Source organism: Bos taurus, chromosome 6 (assembly GCF_002263795.3).
Source record: "Bos taurus isolate L1 Dominette 01449 registration number 42190680 breed Hereford chromosome 6, ARS-UCD2.0, whole genome shotgun sequence".
Lineage (NCBI taxonomy): Eukaryota > Metazoa > Chordata > Mammalia > Artiodactyla > Bovidae > Bos > Bos taurus.
In genome coordinates, this window is record NC_037333.1 from 99,306,124 (window position 1) to 99,317,800 (window position 11,677).

The 11,677-nt window shown below is 53.1% G+C and overlaps 1 protein-coding gene across 1 annotated transcript; it reads right to left on the reverse strand.

Moving 5' to 3' along the window:
- Positions 1 to 913: 913 nt before the first annotated feature.
- On the reverse strand, positions 914 to 5,909 carry NKX6-1 (NK6 homeobox 1). Its single transcript, NM_001206238.1, has 3 exons — positions 5,246 to 5,909; positions 3,363 to 3,535; positions 914 to 1,177 (listed from the first exon to the last, which is right to left on the reverse strand). Exons 1-3 carry the CDS (start codon positions 5,907 to 5,909, stop codon positions 914 to 916), a joined length of 1,101 nt encoding a protein of 366 aa, NP_001193167.1.
- Positions 5,910 to 11,677: the final 5,768 nt, after the last annotated feature.

Sequence of the window (11,677 nt, forward strand, 5' to 3'; positions counted from 1 at the left end):
TCCCCAACACTTTCTTTAAATCACTAATAAATAGCAACAAACGACTGTGCAATTTCAGAGGGGGACAGAGAGGCTGGTTGGGGGCCTTCCCTGGTTCCACGTCTTCTATTTCAAGTCCTGGACGGGGGAAACCGGGCTCGGGGCCAGGGGTCGTAGGAGAAGAGCCAGAGAGGATGTACGGGGGGGAAAAAGAGACTGAACAAATCCAGACCCGGGAGGGGCGCGAGAGGGGAGGGAGACTGAGAACATTCCTGTCTACGCTTCTCCAATTAATTTCAAAATAAAAGGGGAACCGTGTGGTTTAAATTGCTCTTAAAAGCGGGAGGGGAGCTGGGAGAAGGAGGTCCATCTTTTTATACCAAATTCCAAAAAGAAAGCATCTTACATTTTAAATATTCACAATAAAGTAACTTCTAGTCAGTGTGACTCACGATTTATTTACAAAGAGCCTTCAACAGGTTACTTTAGTCGCCACAGCAGTTTGCGGGGGAGACTTGTCCCTCTTCCCATCGGTGGCGCCGAGGTCCCCCGCGCGGTGGGTGTCGGAGGGTCCAGACCGGGTCTCCCTCCGCGCTCCCCGCCCCGGCCGGTCTCCAGGCAAAACTGGGGTTGGGTGGGGTGGGGTAGTGGCGGGCGGGGGGCGGGTGGGGGGGCGGTGTGAGGAGGGGGAGGGGGGAACACGGAGAGGGAGACGCGGCTGGGACAACGAGCGGGGGCGGAGGGTGGCCCCGCTGCAGCATCAGTTTGGTGCAATTCGTGGTCTTGTCTGCCACGTCTCGTCATCCTCCGAAGTCTCTGTCCCCTGCCCCTGCTCCACTCGTAGGTTACAAAAATAGATATGTACATCTTAGAAAAGCGCGGGGCCCCGGCGGGCGGGAGACGCGAGGCCGGCGGGCGCGCGGGCGGCGGGCGCTCAGGACGAGCCCTCGGTCTCGGACGCGTGCAGCAGGAGCCCGCCGCCGCCGCCGCCGCCGCTCGACTTGTGCTTCTTCAGCAGCTGCGTGATTTTCTCGTCGTCCGAGTTAGGGTCCAGGGGCTTGTTGTAGTCGTCGTCCTCCTCCTCGTTCTCCGAGGCCCCTTTCAGCCGCTCGGTCTCCGAGTCCTGCTTCTTCTTGGCCGTGGCCATCTCGGCTGCATGCTTCTTCCTCCACTTGGTCCGGCGGTTCTGGAACCAGACCTGGCAGACCGAGAAAGCGGAGAAGAGGGGAGATTCGGGGGGAGGCGGGGTGGTGGAAGGAATTTCCACGGAGCAGAGGAGCCAGGCCGTGGCCCCCGGCTCCTGCGGGCCGCCCCCACTCCCCCCGGATGGCGAGACGCGCTCCCCTGCGGCCCTCCCGCGTCCGGGCCGTCAAAGTCGGTCTCCATCGCCCGGGTCTTGTCTGCGGATCAGGCACCAACAAACTGCCTGCCGTTGCCATAGTGATAGCAACACAAGAGTATTGAGGTTGTCACTGAGCGATTTCTCAGAAGAGGGGAAAAAAAAAAAAAAAAAACTTGGAAACTTAAACTGAGTTTCCCTAAAAGACTTCGCTTGCCTACTTTCTAGTTGGAAGTAGAAAACTTCTCCCCTCCGTAAAGCTGCCTCCTAGTGACTGCAATTCTATTTGTTTTTTTACTTTCTCAGATTCAGGTATTTCAAACAATCTGAGGCGTACTTGCTTTTTAGTGAGATTTGTGGGGAAAGACACAGCATTTACACTAATAACCTCTGTTTTTTTCACTTTGGGATATTTGCCTGTTTCACTTATTTCCGGTCTGAAGACACACAAAAATGGTGAGTAAACACTCCCCTACCCATGTATACTTGTATGATGTGATGTCAAATAAAATACTGATAAAACACAAACCTTAAGTCAGTGATAATAACCAACATAAATGCATGAAAATATTTAATAGCTTAGTTGAAATCATCATAGCAGTTTGTGTGTCTCTGTCTCTCTGGTTTAATGTTTTTCATAAAACCAAAGATCAAGGCAAGAATCTTCATGAGTTACTTTTTAAAAGTGAAATTTTGCCAATTACATTATTTCCCACTATTAGCATGCCTGGTCTTTCAAATATTATTTCAATATTGATCCTTCCTAAGACATTCATTTTTATACAACTATTTTAAGCCTATTCATGATTTTTGACATTGTATTTGATACACGTATTTTAAACCTAAAGCACCAGCCATAAGTAACCAATTTCCCAAATATATTGAAGCATCCTGTCTTTATGCTTCTCATCCATTTTCTCATCTGTTATGTATTTATCTAGAGAATCAGAATTGTTAAGAAAGTGATTTTTAGTTTCTTTATGCAGTTATAATAATTCACTTCTAGCCACGTAGACATATTTATGGTGACAAATGAAGACCTCCAGACTACTGTGGTAAACTTTGTACCAACCACTGCAAAAAATAATCTTAACAGTGATGGTACTCTAATGGTCATGTAGAAAATCACTCCTGAAATGCATTGATATAGATATCAATATCAATATATATATATATATATATACATACACACACACACACACACACACATAGAGAGAGCAAGATATAGCAAACTGAAGAACAAAAGGGAATACTGGAAATACAGGAAACCACTAGATTTACGGTACACAGCTGTTTCCATCCCTTTATTTTTCAGGGAAAGAGTTCTCCAATTTGATTCCCTGGAAATTTACCGTACAACTCAATTATAAGCTAAGTGACATTTTAATTATAAATTGTAATAAACAGTAAAACCTTACATATATTGATAAACTTCTATTTCATAATACAGTCATAATCTTGTTAATTCACTTGGAAAATTACTACTCCAAAGTGACTGCCTTCAGGCTCAGTTAAAAGCAGGTGCATCCATGTTAAGGGGTCAAATCATGTGGATTTTTTTTTTTTAACCTGTAAGTTAATACAGTAGCACTATAATGCTGATCTACATTAGGAAATTCTTTAACTAGTGGAGCCTGAATTGACAAGCAAAAGCTTGAATATGCTTACAAATAGAACAAATAGAAGCTATCTAACTGGCCTCATCTATTCTCAGGGCTGATATTTCAGTAATGCTTTTATTCTCTAATAATGGAGAGTTCCCCCAGCACATGCTGCTATCTAGATTAACCTGATTTCAAAGGCGAGGGCTTGATTCCTTTTGTTCATCAACAGTTTGCCCGCCTGTGAGACCCAGAGCCTTTGTAACTTACTCCCCCCCACCAACCTCCTTCGCTGATCTCAGCTCTCCCCAGTCTCCGCAGACCCGCACCCCTGGGCGGGTGGCTATTTGTTAGTTTGGTGTGTGTGTGTGTGTGTGTGTGTAGGTACACGCACACGGCGAACACAGGGGCGCTATTCCTCGAGGTTTGCAAGGTCCACTCACCTTGACCTGACTCTCCGTCATCCCCAACGAATAGGCCAAGCGAGCCCTCTCGGGCCCCGCCAAGTATTTCGTTTGTTCGAAAGTCTTCTCCAGGGCAAAGATCTGCTGGCCCGAGAACGTGGGTCTCGTGTGTTTCCTCTTCCCATCTTTGTCCAACAAGATGGATCCTTGATCTAGGAGACAGATTTTTTAAAAGGGAATGGAAGAAGCAATCAGTTATCAGCGGCTCCACTGAGAAGAAACGAACTCCAGAAACCACGTTGCGGTGGGAACCGAGAGCGTGCTCCTCTGCAGTACTGAGAAATCCTGGGGGGCGCTTACGGCCCCACGGCTCTTCCCCCCTTTGCTTTTTTTACACCCACCTGTTTCTTGTTGTTTTTTGTCTTTTAAGCGGGTGTGCTTGGAACTGCATTAAATAACCTTTGGCCCAACAACGATGTCCAACTGAGAGCTCATCGCTCAAGTTTGCCGAGGCTGAATCGCTAGGGCCCTGGAAACGGAGTGCGGGGCTGGGGACTGGTGGGCAAGTCCCCTTCCTCGCCGTCTAGTCTAGTTGGGGGCGCTTGGTCTCTGGGCCTTTGCGTGGGACGACTAATTTTGTTCCTCGAACGCTTTCCTAACCTGTGCCCGAGCCACAAAGGGCGCCTTGTTTTAGAAATACAAGCGAGCTAAGTCGCCCCCCAACCCTAACGCCGCTGCGGCCGAGGGGGAGGGGGCGTCGCCTTTGTTGGAGGTCCCTACGTGGCCGTCCGAACACACACAAAAGCGTCTCCCCGACACCCTCACCCGCCCCCGCCACTCCCCCTCCCCGCGCCACCCCAGTCCCGAGGCTCCCCAAGGGAGCCTCCACTTGGCTCTCCCAACTTCCCTCAGTTACTGCCGCTCAGCCACAGAGCTGAGACGTGAGAAACTTCGGGGACTCGGTCAAAAGCAAAGAACTGAGCGAGAAAAGGACCGGGCACTGGGCCCTCAATGCCACCCAGGAGGATGGGAGCTGCGTCGGCGAGCTGGCCAACTACCTAGATTAGAGCGATCCTGGGCTGACTCAGTTGGTTTCCAGCAAAATCTTTGCGGGATGTTGCATTGCCCCCCATCCTTGTCCCGCCGCCTGGTTCATCCTCCGGTTCTTTCTCCTATTAGGATGTTGAGAGCCACGACGCCCCTCAATATGTCCAGGCCCAAGGCGTCCCGGCCCTTGGGGCCGAGGCAGGTGGAAAAAACCAGAGCCCAGCGGTGGCGAGCGGCCCGAAGTGGCACTCGACCGCGGACCTGTCTTCAGTGGGCTCCCTGGGCTGCATGTACTCGCAGGACGAAGGGGGGCGGTGAAGACGACCAGGTGAGGTGGGGACACCCTGGACCAAGTCGCACATGCAAACACAAGCGTTCGGCTCAGGGCTGTGAAGGGCTCCTCGATGCCGTTCCCCAGCAGGAGGCCAGTGAGGCTGCGAAGATCGAATGGGACTTTGGCCTGGGACACGGGAAAGCTGGAGTGCGGGCGGGGACGCAGTAGCCCCTCTTGCCCTCAGCACCTCTCTAACCCAGGAGGGGCCTACGGTTCCGGGCCAGGCTGTTCCGGGAGCAGCCGAGGCCTTGGGTGAGACACACGTCCCGCACACCGCGGTGTGTTTCACGGAGACGCATGCACACGCGCTCTGCTTCGCGTGCCCGGGACTTGTGAAGAGGGGCCGCCTGGACACACCGTGGCGCTCAGGAAAGCAAGAATCCCTCCCCGAACGCCCTGGCCCACCCTAAATCGTGTGATTCTGGCCCTGCCAAACTGCTCGGCGGGCAAGAGGGTGGACCTGGACGCTTGCACACCAGAGGCCGTGACCTGAGAGCGGGCAGAACCAGCACAAGTGGGCGCAGCAGGCGACTGTACTCACGAGGGGTGCAGGCCAGGCGGGCGTCCCTCCAGGGTGGGCTCTGCATCACTCCCGGCCAGAAGATAGGCGTCCGTCCGGGCAGCTCGGCGAGCGGCTTCGGGTACCGACCCACGGCGGCCACGGCCGCGGCGCTGGGGCTGAAGTAGAGCCCGGGCGGCGGCGGCGGCGGGCTCAGGCTGCTGAAACGGGGCAGGCCGGCCAGGAGCCCCGCTGGCGACGAGGCGGCGGCGGCCGCCGCTGCGGCTGCGGCCGCAGCAGCCGAAGCGGAGGTGGACGAGGAAGAGGAGGATGAGGAGGACCCAGAGGGCGAGGCGGAAGGCAGGGCGGCCCCTGAGGCCACCGGCATGGAGGGCCGGCTCAGGATGTCGTTGATGCCGTGCGGGGTGGCGGCCGAGAGCTGCTGCGGGGGGCTGCCCAGGGCCGAGAGCCCCCCCGCGGCCGGGGGCTTCAGGTTGCCCGGGTTGTGAGCGCCCAAAGGCGGGGAGGGAGACGACGAGGAGGACGAGGAGGACGAGGAAGAGGGGGGGCCGGCGGGCAGCGGGGGGTAGGCGGCGGGGTACAGCGGGGTCTTCATTTCTGCCATGCTGTGCAGGGCGGCCAGGGGCGGGCTGCTGAGCAGGAACGCGCTCTGCCGGGGGCCCTCCATCGCCCCCACCGCTAACATCCCACGACCAGGCCGGAGCCCGCGGCCACGCAGCTAGGGCGCCGGCCCCTACCCCTCGGCGGGGCTCCGAAGAGCGAGAAGCGCCGCGGGCGCGAGCAAGGAGGCGCTCGGCGGCGCACCCGGGGGCGACGTGCCAACGGGGCCAGGAATGCCGCCGCCGAGAATTGCTCTCGGAACTGCGCAGCAGAAATGTCCAAACACACCAGTGGAGAGGCGGTGGCTGGCCGAGACCAGCGAGCAGCGTCCGGGTGGTTTGGGCTGTCCTTTCCCTGCTAGAGTCCTGGATTCAATCTCGGGCTCCTCGTTTCTTCCTCACTTTTTCCTCGCCGCTCAAAGAGCGCAACTTCTCATCTTCTCCCTCTTGGAAATAAGCAAAACCAAACCCCGTCCGGCCCCAGAGAGCTCGTAACAAAGTTAAGAATCACCGAATCTTTGATGTGGGGAGAGTTGGGGGTGGGGGGCCGGCTCGCTTTCTTCGGGGAGGTTCAAAGGATGCCGGGTTCCGCTCGACGAGCTCCAGTCTTACTTGGATGCCCTGCTCTTTGGGCCACGAGGTTGATTTCGCACTCGGCGCGCGGAGCGCGCAGGGAGAGAGCGCATCTAACCCGCGGGAGGGTTGGCCTCTGGGCGGGCTTCCTCCGCCTGCTCTGCCCGAGGCTTCGGCGCCAGAAAGGGCAGTGCCACCGATCTCCGCGGCTCCCAGACTCGGCGCGCCGACCCGTCTTCCCCTGTGCGCCACGGGGTACTAGAGTTGAAATATTGAAAAGAAAAAGAAGGGAAAAAAAAGTGGGGAGGAAAAACACAGAAAAGCAAAGACTAAGTGAAAAGTCTGACGCCTTCAGTTATGGCTCCACTCGTCTGTCCACTTCTGCAAAAGGACCTGGCGACCCCGGCCCCACCCCGCCCCCAGCGCCCTCTCTTCCTCTCACTCTCCGCCTTTGCCTCTTCTGTCTCGCATTTTCTTAGCGACTCCACAGGCTTCGCTTTTCTAAGTCCTGTCCTCCGGCCAAGCTGACCCCCTCTCCGAGGCTGTTCCACTACCTCTCTCTCTCCTCTCCTTGCTCCCTCCGGGCCTGACAGTTCAGATGAAGCTCTCAAAGGTAATAAAACATTTGCATCACTCCCTACCCCTCTTTAGCTGGGGGACGAGAGGGAGGGGCAGATGGGGGGTCCAAAATGAGAACTTTGAAGGACGTCACTCCGAGGCAGCCGGGAAGGGCGGGCCCGAGGAGCGGGGAGGGTGGGGTGCAAGCCGGGGGCGTAACCACCGTCTCCAATAGCGCTCTGCCTGGGGCCTCGCGTCTCCTCCGGGTCACGCCCACTCGGAAGCGCCGCGCCTTCCGATTGGCTGAAGGGGGCTAGCCGTAGGACCGCGCCCGCCTGGTTCCCGCCCCCTCCCACTTCTATCCCGCCGGTGGGCGGGGCCAGGGGGCGGGGCCTGACGAGTGGTGCGGTTCGGCCGCTGGGCCAGTGGACGCCTCAATTAATTGTGTTAAATAAAATGGGAAAGGGGAGGGGGGCAGAGCAGAGACGAAGAGGGTATTACTTTTTAAAGAGAAGAATAATGAAAACCCAGCCCTTTTATGGAAGAGCAGTTCATATTCTTCCCTCGCCTCCCCCTCGCCTGCTCTCGTCACCCTAGCCCCCCTTCCCCCACGAGCTCACGACGCCTCACCTCGAACAGAGTCTGGTCTCTTGTAAAATGGAGCTAATGGAGCAGGCAGCCGGCGCAGCCCTGGCCTAGCTCCTTCTTTTGAAGGGATTAATTAAAGGCCATCTGGGCTCTCCAAGGATTGTGTAAATTAATTTGTTGCTCCTTAAGCCTTAGAGATGTCCTTAATCCCCTTGTAGGCCGAAGGATCGCCCTATTCCATCTTTGCCACCTCCCCGCTTTCCTTCTCTGTTTCTTCTCTTTCACTTTTCTTTTTATTCCTGGGTTTCCCCCCACCTCCACACACACAAGATGTTATCATTTATAGGTTTACTCCATTCTCAGGGAACGGAATCAGCTTATTGGGAGCATTTGTTTCTCATGTGATGTTTCAACCTGAGAGCAGTGAACTTTTTAAACTTTTCTCCCCTGTGAGCATTATTTGTTTTGAGTTTTACGGGGTCAGAATCACCAAAATTGAGGTGGAGTCTTTAGATACAATAGTATCTGGTACACATACACACACCCCTTCACAACCATCTCGAAAACTCTTACCCCTTTCTCAACCCCAGAATGTTTCGGGAGATGGAGACTTCCCGGCTTCTGGGCTGTGATGATGGGATGTCAGGGTTTAGGTGTTGGACGGCGGTTTCTCTTATTCCCTCTCAATTTCTTCCATAGCTGGAGATCTTTAAATTTCCAGGAGCGCTGAGCTGTGTACACGGGGAAGGAAGATCCTTGCACAATTTTGAGATTTAAGGGTATTAAAGTAGCACACCATCGAGGGATAATCACTACAGTAGTTTGGACGAGATCATTAAGTCCAAACTTAATCAGCAGAAAATTGAAATAAATAAGGAATACAATTTGATCGGCACCACCCATGGACCGAGTTTGGCTGTGAGAGCCAAAAGCTTATTTGTATCCCAGCACTGAAAGCCAGAGGGCTTATTCCACTTAGATAACCTAGGGTTTCCGCTGCACTGATCTTTTAAAGGTAGCAACTTGAGCTTGAGTTTGAGAGGTTTTTGTTTACCTTTTGCCACTTTTGTTATTCACTTCTGATATAAAAATAACGTTCCCTCTCGATTATTTTTCATTAATTTCGAGACTGGGCTAAACCTATCACTACACAGACCATAGACTCTGACTAAGGGGAGGGTAAGATCCTTCTTCAATGTGAATTGTGCTGAGTAGGGCAAGAAGACAGATGATGAAGGGGCCGTCTGTATTTCCCCGTGAGGATGTTTGCTGGGTTGTGGGTATAAACTCCAGCGCCCTGTCCTTGGGCCACTAGGGGAACTCCAGTAGGAGGGAGGCACATGTAGCCCGACCCTGGCCCGAGAGTTGGGGTCCTCTGCTTCCCGATTCGTTAAAAACGAAACTTTATCTCGCCTCGGGAGTCTCCAGGACGGCTGTGACACACAACCCTTTGCCTGAACCCCTCGCCTGGGCCCGGAGCGAACTCCTCACCTCCCCCGCACACCTCACACCACATTCTCCAGGACTAGGTAGGAATGGAGAGGGAAGGAAGCCAGTGATCCCCAAATACTCCAATTTCAAAAAGCGACTTCACTTTATTTCATGTAAATAGCCTGACCTGGGAAAGCATTGAACATTTTCCTACTGTAGATCTAGTATATGATTTGGTGTGGGTGATGTAGAAATAGAGCAAAACCAGAAAGACCGACCAACCCGGCGAACCACTGATTCAACTCCACCCAATTCTGGGTTAATTGCCATCGGTAAATAATTGCAAAGCTTGGGTGCCGATTGGAAGTCTCAATCGTTTGCTTTTATTTATCATTCACATTGCGGAATTAAAACAGCAGTGTTGTTCTTAATTGTGACAATAAAAACATCTGGGGTCTATGTACCTAGATCCCGGGGGATGAGCCTTGGGTGCCCGAATCCCGCGTGGGGCAATGAAATTCAGACGCTCACGGTGAGGCGCGGCCGAAGGAAGGCCGGTCGGTGTCTCCTGCCTGGTGCTGTTATCTTGGTCGATCTGCTCCGTCTGTCTCCAGCTGGGAGCCGGGAGAGCGAGGGGCATCCTCGAAGGGGGTGGGCTATTGGGAGAGACGACCCTGCCCCTGCAGAGCGTAAACCACCTTCCGGACCGCGTCCTAGAGGAGCAGATCCCGACGCGGATTCGGGAGGCGGGTTTATGGTCAGGGCCATCTTACACGCCGCATACACACGCCCTAAAGAATCAGGACTTCTATCCCTCCGGGAGCACCCCCTTCAAGACCCGCGCGGGATTCTGCCCACGACCTAAGAGAGCCCGGCATTTCTAAGCAACCCTTGGGAATGGAACGTGTCACACGAGCTCAGGACCCCCTTTGCCTCCCGCGTCTCTGCACTATATATATATATATTTAGGGGGAGGATTGTGTTGGAAAGCGATTGATTTGCATTTTAATTGAAAAATAAATGAAAGTGGTTTGGCAAATTCGGAGGTTGCCAAAAGAGCTAAAGGGTAGGGGTAAAGAAGGCGACGCCCCGCTCCCCAGCCCCTGGACTTCCTTTTAGCCTGCAGACCAGGGCCTCCGCTTTCAAGTTACTGTTTTCAGTCGGTTCCTACTACGATGCAGCCTGTGCCACGCAGTTGACCATCCCACCCTTGGTCTTAACCCTGAACTCGGGCGCCTAGCGAGTTGTGCTACTTCTGTTTTAAATGGAAGGAGCAGAGCCTAAATTCAGAGTAATTCACAGAGGAATGCAAATGAAATCTCAGCTAACTATACTTAAATTCAGCAGTCTGTCGGGGATGAATGATAACTATTCTTCCCCAAATATATTAACGTCAAACAAAGGTCGGGATACTCAAGTGTAGCCACAGGAAGCCAATTCTAAATTCAGAGAAGGAGGGAGGAGGGGGAGGAAGGGAATTTTGTGTGTTTCAGGCCAAAACCCACTCCAAAGGGTGTTTGCCTGAATTGTCCCAATGACTTCTTTAATAACTCCACTTGGGCCGAAGAATGGGGCTCGGTCGGGCTGAACCTGGAGGCCGGTTGGGTTTACAGTTCCTGTTAAAAAGAGGGGTTGAGTGGAGCCGGTGGCTAAGTAGAAACTTAAGGGAGAAGGAAGGAAGTCCACCGTCTTGGAATCACCCAGTCTCTGAGAAGGAGAGCACGACTGTGTGCATCTCTTTGCATGCCCTAAAGGCGGTTTTACGGAAACTGGATCCTTGGCCGCTTCTGCTGACCAGGAATTAGGGAGACTACTTGGGAAGGGTCGGGGTACAGAGAGGCCTACAAATGCCGGGTGGGGAAGAGCCCTGGGGGAATCCTGCTGTGGGCCTAGCTCTCCCTGCCGAGACCAACACAAAATGAGAGAGGGAACCGATCCCCTGTAGACAGCCTTGTGGGATCTACTACCAAAATGGTTTGGAATTTCATACCAGCCTCCACCTCCCCGCTCCCAGCTCCCATTGGGGATCTTCAATGTGACAACACGGCACCCCTTCACACACCTACAGAAGCTGTCCTGGGGGACATGTGCACTCGGAAGGGAGTGTTGTGAAAAGTCCCAGAAGATGAAAAATTCTAAGTCTAAATGTCTGCAATATCAAAACTGGATTCAGGAGTGAGAGGAAATGCAAGAAAACACCGATGACCTGCTAGAGAGAAAACTAGTATTGAACTTCAGCAAAGCACACATAACTTTAGCAAACATATCTGCATGTGTAACACCCAAGCCCAGCATGCCCCCGAGTATTTTCTACAAAGACCCATTCGCTTCCAGGGAAGGTACATGCTTTGATGTACATTCTGGAAACCAAGATCCACTGTGGATTCCTCCATGTGCTTGAAGGAATGTCAGTGAATGTCTACAATTTCCTTAAAAAATAAAATCCTGGTTCAGTTTCACCACCAGGTTAAACAGGATCTGATGTGAACGGCCGGTAAAAAAATTTACACCTGTATATATGACGTCCACGGAGCATAATGTAAATAATTTTAAACGAGCCCATGAACTAGTTCCTCTTTCAGTCCCCCTAAAAGGTGCTGCTTCTGACTTGGGTGTGCTTGCGTGTCTCAGCATTGGTCCTTTCAGCCGACTCACCCTGTGCGACTCCTTCTTCCATGAAAAAAAGTTGTCCTATTTGCGTCAC

Excerpts from the sequence above, each read along its gene's own strand:
- NKX6-1 (NM_001206238.1), bottom strand. The coding sequence starts at position 5,909 with ATGTTAGCGGTGGGGGCGATGGAGGGCCCCCGGCAGAGCGCGTTCCTG. Across the intron at positions 3,536-5,245 it reads CCGCCTGGCCTGCACCCCTC|ATCAAGGATCCATCTTGTTG; the intron begins GTGAGTACAGTC and ends TCTGTCTCCTAG. Across the intron at positions 1,178-3,362 it reads TGACGGAGAGTCAGGTCAAG|GTCTGGTTCCAGAACCGCCG; the intron begins GTGAGTGGACCT and ends TCGGTCTGCCAG.